Genomic DNA, 17,004 nt, shown 5'->3' with positions numbered 1-17,004 from the left:
AAAAGTTTGTTACGTAAGTTAATTCTAAAGTTACGTATATTTTTTGCTAATAAAAAAATTTGTTAAAATTAAAATTAATAGTTGCCTTTTTATGTAACGGAAAAATTGCATGGCAACTAGGCCTCCTTCCCCATCCCATATTTCTCAAAATCGTATGATCAAAACTAAGAGAAAGCCATTTAGCCAAAAAAGGAATTAATATGCAAATTTCATTTGAATAGTTTACGTGTGGTGAGTCAAAATCAAACATACATTAATTCAAAAACGTTCAGAAATTACATAAAAAAAACTAGTTTTTTTAACTGAAAGTAAGGAGCGACATTAAAACTTAAAACGAACAGAAATTACTCTGTATATGAAATAGATTGTTCCCTCCGCAATCCCTCGCTCTTTACGCTAAAGTTTGACTCTTTGCCACAATTCTGCTTTTTAAAACAATTAAAAGCTTTAGCGTAAAGAGCGAGGGATTGCGGAGGGAACAATCTATTTCATATACGGAGTAATTTCTGTTCGTTTTAAGTTTTAATGTCGCTCCTTACTTTCAGTTAAAAAAACTAGTTTTTTTTATGTAATTCTAGAATAAGATTGAGAATTGGTTGAACAAGATTGAGAACAACTGCGTAGCTGGAAACACGTAGGTCCCGCGTGTTTCTGCTTACGCAGTTTTTCTCATTCTTCCTACTTATACAACTTCCAATACGTAGCAATAACTGACAGTTACGCAGTTAATTAAATGTCAAACTAATGGGAAAACTTGTGATGTCAAAATTTTAAGTTGATGTAGCTGTTATGATCAGTTTGGAAATCCAAGATGGCCTTACTGTAGTACTACAAATGGCCTTACTGCCGGGCTTTCATTCCAAAGTTTCGTAAAGTTCCTTAAATAAATAAAAATTACTAGTAAGTAGCAACATTAAAACGGAAGGAACAGAAATTATTCCGTATATGAAGGGGGGCTTCTTCCTCAATCCCCACTCTTTATGGTAATGTCATAAAGTTACGCAGATATTTAACACTTTTTGATGTGTCTTGGGAAGTTTCACTTACCGGAAAAATCTATCTAGAATCGTGGAGGTATCCACCGCTGTATATGCCCATATCGCAAATTGTATGACTTTTAAGACATTAGGTCTTACGCGTAGGCTAAGTCTTTAAGAAGTCGAGAAGATCTTATACATGGTGCTTATAGCTCCAAAGAGTAATTTGACCCGATTGTTTCAACATCCGCGTTTTTAAAGACAATTTTCCTTGGGGTTTACAGTTTCCTCATTATTGGTTTTTGGTATTCTGCCCCGTTTCAACTTTTAGGTGATACAGCGACGTCACCAGCGGAATTAAAAACATTGGGAGTGAAACTGTGTGCTGCCTCATCAGGCAGTAATCATTCATGAAGAATGTTCGGTAGTAAATTGTTTTAGCGTAAAAAATTTCCTTAAAACCTACATTAAATAGCTTTTAGCTGCTGCAACTTTTTAAATGCCAGGGAAATTAACTTTCTCTTGTATTTTCCTTTAAGTGTAACTTCCCGAAAAGGAGTAAAACTCGCAAGCCTGTTTCTGGTGCTTGAACGTTAGACTTGTCTGAGGTGGGTGGAACTAAGCGTTCGAAGACTTTTCCCGGAGTCTGGAAATATTTTAACTTCTGATCAGTTTCGCGTCCTTTATGGAACCTTACCCTCCTTCTCTGACCCCCTCCTCTGAAAGAAAACTTCTGTAAGTTGCTTTAAGCCAAGGTGAACATGTCCAAAATATTAGGTGAGGATTACAGGATTTTTATAGGGGGGGGGTTAAGACTGTAGAAAAATGGATTTTAAGCTATATTTACAGGAGCACCATGGACCAGAATAAATATTCAGGGCAGAATATTATATGGTACTTACGCATTATATCTCACTTGGTATACCACACTTGGTCAGCGTCACTTGGAATATAGCCATAAAAGAGTTTGACTCTTTCTCTCAACTCTACTTTTTAAAACATTAAAAAAACTTTAACGTAAAGAGCAGGACGTTGATGAGGAAGCAGCCCTTTTCATATACGAAGTAATTTCTGTTCGTTTTAAGTTTTAATGTCGCTCCCTGCTTTCAGTTAAAAAACTTTTTTATTTGATTTTACGTTTTTGAATCAATGCATGTTTTGATTTTGGCTCTCCGCAGAGGAATAGTTAAAACGAAATTTGCATTTTTTTTTTTTTTTTTTTTGCTAAATGGCTTTCTCATAGTTTTGATCGATTGATTTTGAGAAAAAAAGGAGTGGGGGAGGAAGCCTAGTTGACCTCCGATTTTTTTGTTACTTAGAAAGGCAACTAGAACTTTTAATTTTTTACGAATGTTTTTATTAGAAAAAGATATGCGTAACTTATAAATTAGCTTACATAACGAACTTTTGTATTCTCATGTTTTTATTACATACATGAGGGGATTCACCCCCTCGTCAGTTCCTCGCTGTTTACACTAAAGCTTAAATTTTGTCCCAATTTATTCAGAATTACCCCTGAATCATAAAAGTCGTAGAATAAATAGTTGAAATTACTAAAAATACTTTAGCGTAAAGAGCGAAGTATTAGGAGGAGGTGAGCCCCTCATAACCGTAACAATTTCTGTTCGTTTTAAGTTTTAATGCTGCTCCTTACTTCCAGTTGAAAGAACTTTTTCATATTTATTTTTTCATTGTTTTTTTTTAAATAATGCTAGAAAATCCTGCGCTCCCTTCAAGGTAAATTTTCCTCCCCCATGACATTTTCCTCGATGGAAAGTTCCCCCAACATATTCCCCTCTTCTCAACCCCTCCCCCTGCCAAAAAAACCCCTGAAAACGTCTCGACACTTCCCAATAAACATTGCTATATGTAAGCATTGGTCAAAGTTTGTAACTTGTAGCCCCTCCCACGGGGACTGTGGGTTAGTAAGTAGTCCCCAAAGACATAGTTATAAGGTTTTTCGACTACGCTGAATAAAATGGCTATCTCAGAATTTTGATCCGTTGACTTTGGGAAAATAATTAGCGTGGGAGGGGGCCTAGGTGCCCTCCAATTTTTTGGTCACTTAAAAAGGGCACTAGAAATTTTCATTTCCGTTAGAATGAGCCCTCTCGCAACATTCTAGGACCACTGGGTCGATACGATCACCCCTGGAAAAAAAAACAAACAAATAAACACGCATCCGTGATCTGCCTTCTGGTAAAAAATACGAAATTCCATATTTTTGTAGATAGGAGCTTCAAACTTCTACAATAGTGTTTTCTGATACACTGAATGTGATAATACGATTTTCGTTAAGATCCTATGACTTTTAGGGGGTGTTTTCCCCTATTTTCTAAAATAAGGCAAAATATTCTCAGGCTCGTAACTTTTGATGGGTAAAACTAAACTTGATGAAACTTATATATTTAAAATCAGCATTAAAATGCAATTCTTTTGATGTAGCTATTGGTATCAAAATTCCATTTTTTAGAGTTTTGGTTACTATTGAGCCGGGTCGCTCCTTACTACAGTTCGTTACCACGAACTGATTGATTATGACGTTTTGTCATAAATTTACAAAATGTTTCCCTTTTTGCCCTTGTATGTCATGGTAACCCTGCAAATGGGAATATGTCCTTTTGACCTAAAATGTGCCCAGTTGGCAACCATGGTTATTAACCTTTTGTAAACTGTTTTTAATGTGCTGTCCTTATTATCGAAATTGCTGACGTATTTCAAGCAATGCATAATATCCGCCTATACTATCTCAAATTACAAAATATTTTTTGGGAGTAAATCATAAACAAGAGAAGCTGAACAAGAATATGAGTGTTTTTGTTATGGCTGAACGGATCAGATAACAAAAACTAAGTGGTTTTCTCGATAACTTTTATGCCAGGAGTCGAAGGTCATTTTGCTAATTGAAACAGAAATATATTATGTCCAGTCTTATTCATGTTTTAGATTTTTAGTAGATTGTCTGTCTCTATTTGATTGTGGGTCATTCTTGTGGAGTTACTTGATTTTTTATTATTATTATTATTATTATAATTCTATGTCGGGAATGTGAATGTCTGACGATATAGATAATGATTTTCGTGAGTGTAATAACAATTTATTTCTTAATATGGTTACTAGTAATTTACTTTGCCCGTCTTCTTCTTTCAAAGAGATTACCTTCCTATAATTCCATGGTAATAATTCATTTGTGTGTTTACTAGTATAAAAGTATAACCGATGAGACAGTTTTCTCCTCAAGTAGTATTTTTCTGGTAACCCCCCCTCCTTGTCAGTTTTTGCGTCGAAAGCTGAACTGTAATTTTTTTGCATATTAGTCAAATTCATTTCTTGTTGTGATTAATTACAAGAAAGTTCTTTCGACTGAAAGTAATTAGCAACATTAAACTTTAAAACGAACAGAAATTATTTCACATATGAGGGGACCGCCGCTTCCTCAGTCCTCGTTCTTGACGGTAAAGTCATAAAATTCTTTACATTACTTCTCACTCAAATTCAACAGGACTTGCGTTAGAGCATGCTTTCTTAAGGAATTGTGACACAAAGTCAAACTTTAGCGTAAAGAGTGAGGATTCATGATGGGGTAGAACACCTCATATATGAGGTTATCTCTTAGTTTTATATATTCTCGTTTTAAGCTTTAATGTTGCTCCTTATGTTCAGTCGAAAAACTTGTTTTCTATTGACCTTTTTCGAACCATGACAGGAAGTCCTCTCCTCCCGCGTTCCTTACTTTCAGTTCGTTACCACGAATTGTTTAATTATTAATAATGTACTTTGCCCAATTATTTTCTTCTTTAAAAGAGATTACTTTCCTATAATTCAATGGTGAAAGGTCCACTCCAGTTTCATTTGTGTACGTTGACAACGCCCTTCCCTATGTGTAATACTTTATTCCTTTGCGAATGACTGAAGGGGAAGCCAAAAAGAAAGAAAAACCTTTCCCAATCCCCATTGGTTTTTGTGTGTGTCTCTGTGTAAATTTGAGCCAGTAAAAAAAAAATAATAATAATAATAATAAATAAATAAAATTCTACCTAATTGGTTCTGGTGTCTTGATTTTTAAGCCAGTAAAAAAGAGCTACATTTTTTTTTAGTCACACGATTTTTTTTAAAAGAGTTCTTCTGTTTCTCTTTGGTCTGTCTGTTTTTTTTTTTTGTTTTTTTTTTTTGAAATGTCTATATATAATCGTGTAATTGACGGTGATCGTAATTGTAATAAAATTAATCACTTATGGTGGTAAATTGATAATGTACTTCCTGCAGCAGTTGACTATTGGAGTGCGTTCGAGCATCCCTTATCCGACGTATCCGTTTAATATTAACTCCCCGAATGCAATCCATAAAAAATAGCAACAAATATTTATTTGGCAACTTGTCAACTGAAGCACAATTGGCAACTGGGCGATTAATCGTATAGGCCTACGGCAAACATAGCTTATCTCGAAACCCTTTCACAATTACTGTCTATTTGTTCTATGAATGTAATTTCACAATAATTTTTTTCATCTTTAAAAATATTAATATTTTTTGTTTATATATGACATCACTGGTCCTCAGTAATCCTGAATTTCCCAGGATTAGTAGGTGTAACTTCTCCGACAACTAATCCAGACCATTTCAGGTAGTAATCCAACCCAAACTAGCCTCTGATGTCACTTACGTCTCGTGAAGTACTAAAGACGAGTAATTGGTTTGTCGGATAAGTTATCCTGGAATGCTCGAATGCACTATTGATGTTACGATATTTAACATTTTAGTTTACGGCCTTTTTTTTCATTTTTTCTTTTGTCACCGTGGAAGACTTTAGCCGTGTTAGTATTTGTCTGTTAAACAAAACACACCCAAGAAGTCAAATTAGGTTAATTCTAATGAAATATGCCAAATCACAATGATAATATAATACTTTAGAAACAAAATTATGGAAACTACGACAAAAAATTATGGAAAGCTGGCCGCGCACAACGCATTATATTAAATAACTAACCCCTAACCACCTCTGTATGTTAAATATATGATTAAAGCATAGCTAAATCATAGTTTTCTCACTGAAAATCATACCATTCTCCGACGAGGCAAATCGATTATTGTTCGATCTTAGACAGCGTGATTCTTCAGTATGTTTCATTTAACAGGCAAGTACCACTGTGTTATCGAGCTGATAGACGTTTCACGAGTTTATCTTGTTTGAGAGAAGGCATCAAATTGGTGATGTGACGGTTTTCAGTTGTTGGTCTAAAACGATTTTATTGTTGCATGTGTGTTAATTGCAACAAAGTGTGCCAATGTGTGTTCATTGTGTGCTGATCTGTTGTGTGTGGTCATTCAAATTGCTCTCACATCATACTGTAAAGGTTTCAACTCAAGGTTTCATGTTTTGATGAATGTTTGTAACTGAGAATGTTAATTGTTACTTTCATGAGAAACGTGGTTCGAGCCCACTTTCTAGGGCTGTACTGGAGAAATCTTGGAATGGCTATGGCACGCTTTACAGATGAAGGATGACACATTGCCAAAGAGTGCTTTCGGCCTCCTATGTGGCTAAACGAAAAGCAGGTCGTCCCCGAATTGGGTGTGAAGAGATCATAAAGAAAAATTAAAGAAAATTGGAACTTCGTGGGCGGGGTTAAATATTGAACTTTTGAATGGATTGGAGGTGAGGGCCTGCGGCTAGGTGCTACGATGAGTTGGTAGTAGTAGTTTTATAGCTACGAATGGACTCTTGGGTTTTTTTTCTTGCAAAAAAGTTTATGTTGTTTGTTTCTGTAATTTGTGTTAAGTTCAGGCTGTTTTAGTGTACATAGGAATCCGCAGAAATTTTTTGTACGGAGACCAAGGGTGTAATTTTTTTCTAGAAGTGGGGGCAACGAATGAATGATTTTGATCAATGGCTAAACCCGTATAAGGTATTTCAAAATCTAGTCGACAAAACAGAGGAGAAAAAGTCATCAAAGTAATAGCACGAATGAATAAGATAAACATAAACATGGTAAATAAAGGATTAAACAAAAATAAAACCCTTGAAGAGAAATATTTCTACTGTACATATGTATTATAGCGACCACATCCAAGGAGTGAAGTTATGTTAATCATAATAAAATATACCAAAATTGATGAAAATATAATACTTGTGACAAAACTATGGGAACTACAACAGATAATTACAGAAAGAGCGCATGAAAAGTAGTGGATGGGTTCCAGGGCCAGCCGTAGCGCACCCTAGCAACCAGTTCTGACTCTATAGCAGCCATTAGGTGTTATTGATGTATTGCGCACACCTGGATGTTATGTAATGCTATAGAGAGTTGGTTGTTACATAATTTTTTACTTATGCAAGTTTTTTCTTCAACATGTCTTTGATTGCTACCTATGCAACTGTTTAAACACCTAAGGGTGTAGAAAAAAACCTTCAAGGTCCGCCAGTCAACTGGGGAACCCCCGACTGTGAAAATTGATCATAGTCCAATGTTTACTTGATAGTTTAGGTTTTTTGATGGTACACAAGCCTTTGTTTTTAATTTTATTTATTTGCTGGCAACAGACAAAGACCACCCAATAAGAACAAAGGGGTCCCGTTACTTAGGAAAAATCCCTCAGGGCCTGCCAGTCAAGTGGGGAACCCCCGGTTGTAATATTTGATCATGGTCCAATGTTTACTTGATAACATCGGCTTTTGGTAGTACACAAGCCTCTATTATGAATTTTATTTTCATTGTTGGGAACAGAAAAAGGCGAATCGTTGTGTATTGATTTCCTACAAGAACAAAGAGGTCCCGTTATTTAGTCTAGACACCTATTGATTTTCAAAAACGTTATGCAAGTGACTGTTGTTCGCATAGCGGGTAAGGGACTGGTTAGTTCTTGTTTTCCTTTGGGTCAGAAAAACCCGGATCCAAGCGTGAGGAGACATCAGTCTAACTTTCGAGATGAACAGTGCACCACAATTTTAAAAAAAGATTTTGGCCCGAGCTTATTTGCAGGTAAGATTCTCTGCGTATTAAAGATAGCGACCTCTCACTCTAAAGATGGGGTGATATTACACAAATTAGAGCTGGTATAATCTCTATATAAAATTAACAGCTTAAACCCCTTTCCCCACGCTGTTTTATAGCTCCATTGGTAATGAAATAGACTTACTTTCTTACAAAATATACGCTTTTACTCTGTCTGCTATTTCAAAAGCGCTTTTCGATATTTGAGGTCTATTCTGGCAGATGTGTTTAACCTTGTGTTTATTATTATCCGTCAACTATTTAAGCCTCAATAGTACCATGTTGTTAGGTTTAGGGTTACTTTCCAGCGAACAGCCAGCGTCACACTAATAAATAAGGATTGCTTTTTAACAATTGGTAAATAAAAACGCTCTAATCACGATTAAGTCGGGCAAGAGGCTTCACAATAAAAATGTATTTTTTCATAGAATGACGCTTACATTTTCAGTAAAATAGTTATGTAAAATGTGTTATATTTACATTTAATCTTTGATTGTACGAGGGGGGTGGAGCTGACTATTATTACTATTTTCATTTTAAAATATGACTAACTCTAATGTAAGGGTAGACACCTATTGACACCTCTTATGTCAATAGACACCTATTGATTTTCAACAGCGTTATGCAAGTAGTTGTTGTTCTCATAGCGGGTAATGGACTGGGTTATTCTTGTCTTCCTTTGGGTCAGAAAAACCCGGATCCAAGCGTGGGGAACCATCAGTCTAACTTTCGAGATGAACAGTAACTTCTGAGAAGAAATCATTTGCATAAGAAATCAATTATATAACAGCCAACCTATTGTATTAAGTAACAGCCGGGTTTGTGCAATAAATCAATAATCAATAACACGTGCTGGTTGCTAGGGGCCCACAGCTAGTCCCTGGGCCCTGCTGCGGCTGACCCTACAAATCCTCAGTAATAACGGCGTTCCAGTTTTAGGTACAGCCATAGGGGGTGTACAATTGAACCACTAGCCCCTTCAATATCTTGTTACGCACACCTGGGTCTGGTGCAATGCTATAGCGCATGTGTTTAGTATACCTACATAACAGAGTTGGCATGTTACGTTATAAAGAATGTTATCTAAGAGACGCAGGTGCATGTTACGTAATAGGGGGGGGGGGGTTAATTTAGTTTTTACGTAATAGGTATTGGGTGTTACGTAATAGGATTTGTTAGAGTCCACTAGTCAAAGGGGGAATTTCTTTTAACACATTTTTCTTCAAAACGTTTCAAGATATCCCAAAAAGTTTCTCTTCAAGACGTTTCAAGACAGCCCAAGACATTTTTTAAAACATTTTTCTTCAAGACTTCAAGACATCCCAAGACGTTTTCTAAGACACTTTTCTTCAAGGCACGATTTCAAGATGTTTCAAGACATCCAAGTTGTTTTCTATGAAATCTTTCTTCAATGCGTTTTTCTTCATGATTTCTTTAATTAGTACGCAATAGGGGAATATTAACTTATGCTAAGGATGATGCATTCACGTGTGCCTTATTTCCTCAGGCCCCCATGGGAGATCCCCCCTTGTAGCTGAGGAGGACATACGTGGGTCTTACGTACTGATGGCACACACATTGGTGTTACATAATATTTTAAGAGATTTTTTTATTTGGCATTTTTTCTTTCAAGGTGGTTTTTTTTCAGGGAACCCTTACATTCTAATGATCTGTGTCCCCTTTAGGACTCGAAAGGGCCATTTCCATCAAATGGAGCTCCACCCTAGACAGTTGGACCTGCAATCTATTTCTAATATTAATATTCAGGAAATAGATTCTTAGAAACAACCAATTCCACACATGGAAAATTCCCATGTCGTGCTTACTAGCATGATTAAGCTAGTTATTACGGGTTTCCTATGACTGCAATAACTGAGGTGGTAAGGGGAAAATCGATTACTATAGTTTGGTTAAATTTGAAGTGCACCTACTTGCCAAGTAATGCTTTAGAAGGGTATTATAAACCACGACAAAGCGATTCTTAACTTCTTAGTGATATGATCCTAGCATTTTGGAGGGTCCTTCATAGAGAATTCTTAGACATGTTTTTTAGAGAATAATTTAAACTTGTTCAAAACATAGGAAAATATTCATTCTTTGAGAATGTTTAGAGATGTTCTCTTAGAGAAAATCTAAGTTTGCTCAACATATAGGAAAATATGACACGAGACATGTGGGCTCAAGAACAAAAGTCAGCACGCAAGAAGTTACATGAACAAAATCAGTTCCACGAGGAAAAAAATCTTTGTATAAATTTCACAGAGAGAAAATCAACATGTAACAAGTTTAATGAACAAAAATCAGCACGCAAAAGTCCCACGAACAAAATTCAGCATGCAGCGAGTTCTACGATCAAAATCAGTTTCACGAGATAAAAATCAATTTAAAAGTTTTACGAAGAGAAAAACCAATGTACAAGTTTGACGCAGAGAAAAAATCAACGCAGGAAGTTCCATGAACAAAATCAGTTTCACGAGGAGAAAAAATAATGTACAAGTTTCACGAACAAAAATGAGCACGCGACAAGCTCAACGGACAAAAATCAGCATGCAACAAGTTCTATGAAAAGAACCAGTTTCACGATGAGGAAAATAAATTTACAAGTTTCACGAAGAGAAAAAATCAACATTCAACATGCTTCACGAAAAAAAATTAACATGCAGCAAGTTTCATGAACAAAAATCTGCGCGCAACAAGTTCCAGGAGAAAAATCAGCATACAAGAAGTCCCATGAACAAAAATCAGCTTGCAAGAAGTTTCATGAATGAAATCAGTTTCACGAAGAGAAAAAACAATGTACAAGTTTTACAAAGTGAGAAATCAACATATACCGAGTTTCACGAATAAAAAAAATCGGTATGCAGCAAGTTTCACGATCAGATATCAGCACGCAACAAGTTCTATGAATAAAATCAATTTCACGGAGAAAAATCAGTGTACAAGTTTCACGAAGAGAAAAGTCAACATGCAACAAGTTTCACAAACAAAAATACACACGCAATAAGTTCCACGAACTAAATCGGTTTCACGATGAGAAAAATCGGTATACAAGTTCCGTGAAGAGAAAAGCCAACAAGCAATTAGTTTCACAAACAAAATCAGGGCGCACGCTACAAGTTCCATGACAAAATCAATTTCACAAAGAGAAAAAACAATGTACAAGTTTCACGAAGAGAAAATATCAATATGCAACAAGTTTCACGAAAAAAACCAGTGCGCAACAAGCTCCACGAACGAAACTCAGCACGCAACAAGTTCCATGACGAAAATTGGTTTCGCAAGGAGAAAAAAACAAGGTAAAACTTTCACAAGGAGAAATTTCAAAACATTTTACATATTTACTGAGCAAAAATTATACTGCAACAAGTTCCACGAACGAAAATCAGCTTGCAACAAGTTCCTCGAACAAAAATCACTTCACAACAAGTTCCTCGAACAAAAATCAGCTCGCAACAAGTTTCACGAACAAAAATCGACATGCAGCAAGTCCCATGAACAAATCAGTTTCACGTGGAAAAAAATAAAAATTAAAGTTTCACGAAGAGAAAAAACCAAAATTCAGCTTTTGTTCCTTTTTCAGATTTTTCAGATTTTTGTTCCGCGAACAAAAATCAGCTCGCAACAAGTTTCACGGACAAAAATCAGCATGCAAGAAATTCCAATAATAAAAATCAGTTTCAAGAAGAGAAAAATTAATGTACAAGTTTCACGGAGTGAAAAATCTGCATACAACAGGTTTCTCGAACAAAAATCGGCACGCAAATGTTTCAGGAAAAAAAATCAGCACGCAACAAGTTCCTTGAGGGTAAATTCTGTTTTTACCTGGAGAAAAATCAATATACAAATTTCGCCAAGAGAAAATTCAACATGTAATAAGTTTCATGAACATAATCAGATTCACGAGGAGAAAATCAATGTACAAGTTTCACGAAGAGAAAAATCAACGTGCAAGAATTTTCACAAACAAAAATTTGCACCCGACAAGTTCCACGAACAAAAATCAGCACGCAAGAAGTTGCATTTATAAAATGAGTTTCACGGGGAGAAAAATCAATGTAAAAGTTTCACGAAGAGAAAAATAAGCATGCAATGGGTTTTACGAAAAAGTCAGCGTGCAATAAGTTGAATGAACAAAACCAGTTTCATGATTAGAAAAAATCAACGTAAGTTTCACGAAGAGACAAATAAGTATGCAACCTGTTTCATGTGGCTATTTATCCTACCAATGTAAAATGATACTGATCGAAAACGTATAATAAACTAGCTATTGTCAAGAACCAGCCATAGATTGCCACGGAGGCAGTTGCATAAAACAATCTTGGAATTGACGGAACTTGGATTAGCATTGGTGGAATCGCAATTGTAGAATTGGCTGAATCTTTTCGTTCGAGGTCATAAGCGGGGGAAGTGGAATTGGACATCATTTTATTAAAAAAATTTCTATGAAAAAAGTCTTTGAAATGATGATGGGGTGCCAGAGAATCAGTAATGCTATACGGTGGGACATTCCTTTGTATAAGTGCAGATAGTCATGCAAAATAAACCGTTAATATAGATATTTATTTTCGCCAAAAAGACTGTTCCACAGCAAAGTGGCGTTTTCAAGCATTTGGTGGTGCAAAGCAACGATTTTTGCCAGAAGAACGCTAAAAAGCTATTGTGTGAAAAATTCTGAGATATTCATTTGATTTAGAACTACCGAAAAAAACTATACACGTATTGAACCTACTTTTTCAGAGGCAGTAATGCCGTACGTTGTCGCATTGTTTTCTAAAGGTGCAGGTAGTCCTATAAAATAGTAGTTAACATAGATACTTATTTTAGCCAGATAGACTGTCCCACAGCAAAGCTGCGTTTTCAGTCTTTTCGTGGTGCAAAACAGCAATTTTAGGCAAAAGAAGTCCGAAATGCTATTGTGTAAAAATTCTGAGATGGTCATTTGATTTAGAATTATTGAAAAACTATGCTTATATTGAGCTCCAGTTTCAGAGGCAGTAATGCCGCACGGTAGCGCATTTGTTTCTAAACATGGATGTAGTCCTACAAAATAAACGGCAACATGGACATTTATTTTAACGCTACATATCAGTAGATGTTTTGGTTGAAGCTTTAAAGAATTGTATACAATTTGTATATAATAGAGCTTCAACTCTTATGGAGAAGGTTCGGTGGTTCTTTGTATTGTTGGGAGAAGAATGTCCCTTAAGTGTCAGATATCGTGTTTCTAATTCTTGGCGGGGCTTCTGATGAACGTAGCCAAATTTTCGAGCGTTGCCACTTTCAACATTAGTTAAGGGTATATTGAACGATTTCTTGCTTATTTGGATTAAACGTGTGATTTCACGTATGTTAGAGGTCATTGCAAATTTCCAACTTGGTTCACGTTCCAGTATTGTTTGATTTGCAAGCAAAAACAGTAAAAGCCATGTTTGATTATCTATAATCGGATGATGATTCCACGGCTTGCTCAATCACTCTGCCATCTTTTGGTCATCATAGTACATATTTTGGTCCTTCAGCACCTCTAATCGATCAAGTGCTTTTTTCCGTGTCGGTAGATTCAATTCTCGATAAAGTGAGCATCCCTTTCTATCACCTTTTTTGGTTGCCTCAAAAAGAAAATCCAATCTTTGTAGATATGTACTGGTGCTGAAATTTGCCATCCCCAAGTGGAAGTGGTTGCTAGGGCCCCTATGGAATTGGATTTTAGGGTTCGTGCTGGAATTGCTTGCTAGGGTCCTATTGGAATTAGTTTCTTGGACCCCCTTGGCATTGGATGTTAGAGTGGCCGTTGGAAATTGCTTGTTAGGGGATGGAGAAGCCACATAATTTCACGGTGGCGTGAATATACATAGCCATGGCTCAAAGATGCCCAAAGCATTTTCATTAAAACCTCTAGGAAAAAACTTGTTTTAGTTTGAATTTATCTCTAATAACACCCCCCCCTCTGGGATTGGTTGCTAGGGCCCTCTCCCGTTAGAATTGCTCGCTAAGGGGTGGATCAGCCATTGAGTGTCACAGGCTGGGGATTGAGAGAAAATAATACCAAGAAAAAATTAACAAAATATAGAATTAAGTCACTTGTCTTTTGCTCCCATTTTCTTATGTTTCGAGCAAGCTTGGATCACTCTCTAAGAAAACATTTCTAAGCATTCTCTAAGAATGAGCATTTTCCTATGATTTGAACAAGTTTGTTTTTCTCTAAGAAAACATGTCTGGAAATTCTCTAAGAAGGACCCTGTAAAATGCTAGGATCATATCGCTAAAAAGTGTAGAATTGCTTTGTCTGGGTTTATAATTCCCTTCTAAATCATTACTTAGCAAGTAGGTGCACTTCAAATATAACCAAAATCTAGTAATCGATTTCCCCCTCAGCATTTCAATTATTGCAGTCAAAGAAAACACGTAATCAATTGTTTAATCATTCTAGGAAGCGGCTGACATGGGAATTCGCCGTGTGTGGAATTGATTATGTCGTAGAATCTATTTTCTGAATCATGATATTAGAAATAGATTTCTGGTTCAGCTGCCTAGGGCATAGTTCCATTGGATGGAAATGGCCCTTTTAAATCCTTAAAGAAATAGGGGAAAAATATTATTAGAATATAAAGTTTCCCTGAGAAAAAAACGACTTAAAAGAAAAAGAAATCCCTAGGAAAAAATTTGTTAGAGTATTATATAACACCGATGTGTACCGTCATTACGTAACACCCACATGTGTATCCTCCTCAATTATAATCGGGGATTCCCCACGGGTGCCTGAAGAAACAAGTCACGCGTGAATGCGTCATCCTTAACATAACTAAACATTCCCCTATTACGTAATAACTAGAGAAATCGTGAAGAAAAACGCCTTGAAGAAAAAATGTCTTATAAACCGTCTTGGGATGTCTTGAAACGTCTTGAAAAAGCGTCTTAAAGAAAAGTGTATTAGAAAACGTCTTCGGATGCCTTGAAACATCTTGAAACGTCTTAAAGAGATATGTTATAGAATACGTCTTGGAATGTCTTGAAACGTCTTGAAAAGAAATGTCTTTAAAAATGACTTAGGATATCTTGAAGTCTTCCCTATTTGACTAGTAGACTCATTACGTAACAACCAAACTAAAACCTCCCTATTAGGTAACATGTACCTGAGTCTCTTAGAAAACATTCTCTATAACGTAATATGCAAACCCTGTTATGTAGGTGTACTAAACACGTGCGCTATAGTATTGCGTCAGACCCAGGTGTGCGCAATAACGTTTTGAGGGGCTAGTAGCTCCAATTGTTCACCCCATGGCTGCCCTCAAAACTGGAACACCGTCACTACTCACCTCCACTACTTTTATATTAAATATCTAACCTAATCAGCTCTATATATTAAATGTTTAATTAAAATGTGCTTGCATAGTAGTTTATCCTTCTCAGGCTAAGCCAATTATCTTCGAGTGCACACAGAAAGCTGTTTATACTACAGATGACGAAAAACATTGGGGTCAATATAATACGTAAGTAGTCAAAAATATAATTGAGAAAACAGAGAGGAAAAAATTCAGAAAAGTAATAGTGCGAACAAACAAGATAAACATAAAACAAGGTAAATATAGGAGTAAAAAAAAATAAAACCATTGAAATAAAGATTTATACAATATCCAGCCTCTTTGTTTTATTCGAGTATTCTAGAAATGTCACCAAATACAATAATGCTTATCGTTTAAGAACCAGAAAACGCTTCTAATGTAATTTGTACTTATATATTTCCACTTCCTTAAACTTTATAGAAAAAAAATAATGATGCAAGTTTTTTCATCACCACATTCACAAGTGGAGAGGAGGATCTGAAACAAAAATGTGCACCTTTGAGTCACTTTGGGTAATCTTTGACCAATGTGTGGAGATATGTTTTATATTTTATGAGTGACAATAATAGTAGTTGTTGGGTAACCCAAAGGCTTTTGGAGAGACTTATTTGAGCAAAATTAAGCTAGTAATCCAGTGGCTATTTATTTGTATAATTTGGGTCTCTTTTTTTATTTGGTGGCTGTGCATTGAATTCTTTGAATCGACGAATTTTTCATGCAATGTTTCTTATAAATTGTACCTTAGGTGCATTTTTGCTCGAAAAATAGCGCCTTCGGTGCATTCGATTTTTGTGTTCTTCTTTCTATACCAAGTGTCCGGCAACGCTGTACTAGATTAGGCTATACGAGTAGTGTGAAAACTGGTTCAACTTGAGACGATATGGCTTTGATTTAGAAACCACTACCTTAACAGGATTGTCCAGTATAAAAACATTTTAGGCAGACTACATTTTTTGCGGTTCCATTTTAAGTTTTGATTCGCTTCGCATGGCTATAGGCCCTATTTTGCCAGGGGATAATGTCGAAGAAGCAAGTTGACGTCTCCTCTCCCTCTTTCCCAATTCATAATACAATTGTAATACCTTAGAAAAAGGAGAAAGGGCATTGACTCCCTCGTTTTGGCTGTTTATCATGAGTATGGGCCAGCCTTATATCCCTGACTGATCCCCTTCCAAGAAAAAAAAAATATAAGAATTGTGAATTTAAGGTATTTCAACCCTTTCCTCCTTGAAAACAATCTGAATTCTTCTGAATATCAAAATCATGCCTATAAGAGAATGTAAGTTGTTTTCTATATGACCAAGCAACTTGATGCTCTAATTGCTTTTTTTTCATTTTTATTTTCACCTGCCAGGAGTACGCATTCATCTTATTTTTGGAGGGGGGGGGTAAGAGAGTTTCTCTTGTGCACCTGATAACTTGTACTTGGCGCGGGATACCGGATGAGTTGCTTTTCTCCTCGTTGCTAAGAAATGACAGACGTTTGTGCTTTGTGGGGCGCCGTCGTGAGCTAGGGCGATTAATTTGATCCAAAAGGAATCACGCAGCAAGCGATGACATTGGAACATACCAACAGGATTGAACCGTGTTTAGCTAGTATTTCTTCTGGCATCCAGAGTGTTTTTCCACCTTAAGGATAGTTTGGAGGGGAGTGCCTATGAGGAGTCGTTATTTATGTGACAGGCGCAGCCT

At 36.2% G+C, this 17,004-nt stretch overlaps 1 protein-coding gene across 3 annotated transcripts in view; it reads left to right on the top strand.

Moving 5' to 3' along the window:
• The window catches only part of LOC136036921 (ras-specific guanine nucleotide-releasing factor RalGPS2-like), a 147,499-nt gene that overhangs the window by 33,494 nt on the left and 97,001 nt on the right, over positions 1-17,004 (top strand). Inside the window, exon 1 of one of the 3 annotated variants that reach the window (XM_065719304.1) lies at positions 3,923-4,057. The exons of the other annotated variants lie outside the window; for them this stretch is intronic. Coding sequence (XP_065575376.1) covers positions 4,030-4,057 — 28 coding nt within the window. The 5' untranslated portion in view covers positions 3,923-4,029. Of the gene's footprint in view, positions 1-3,922; positions 4,058-17,004 lie in introns of those variants that run through there. 3 annotated transcript variants of the gene reach the window in all.

The sequence above is a fragment of the Artemia franciscana genome, chromosome 16 (assembly GCF_032884065.1).
Source record: "Artemia franciscana chromosome 16, ASM3288406v1, whole genome shotgun sequence".
In the NCBI taxonomy this organism is placed as follows: domain Eukaryota; kingdom Metazoa; phylum Arthropoda; class Branchiopoda; order Anostraca; family Artemiidae; genus Artemia; species Artemia franciscana.
Note: the sequence above shows the minus strand (reverse complement) of the source record. Positions and strands in the feature narration are given on the sequence as shown.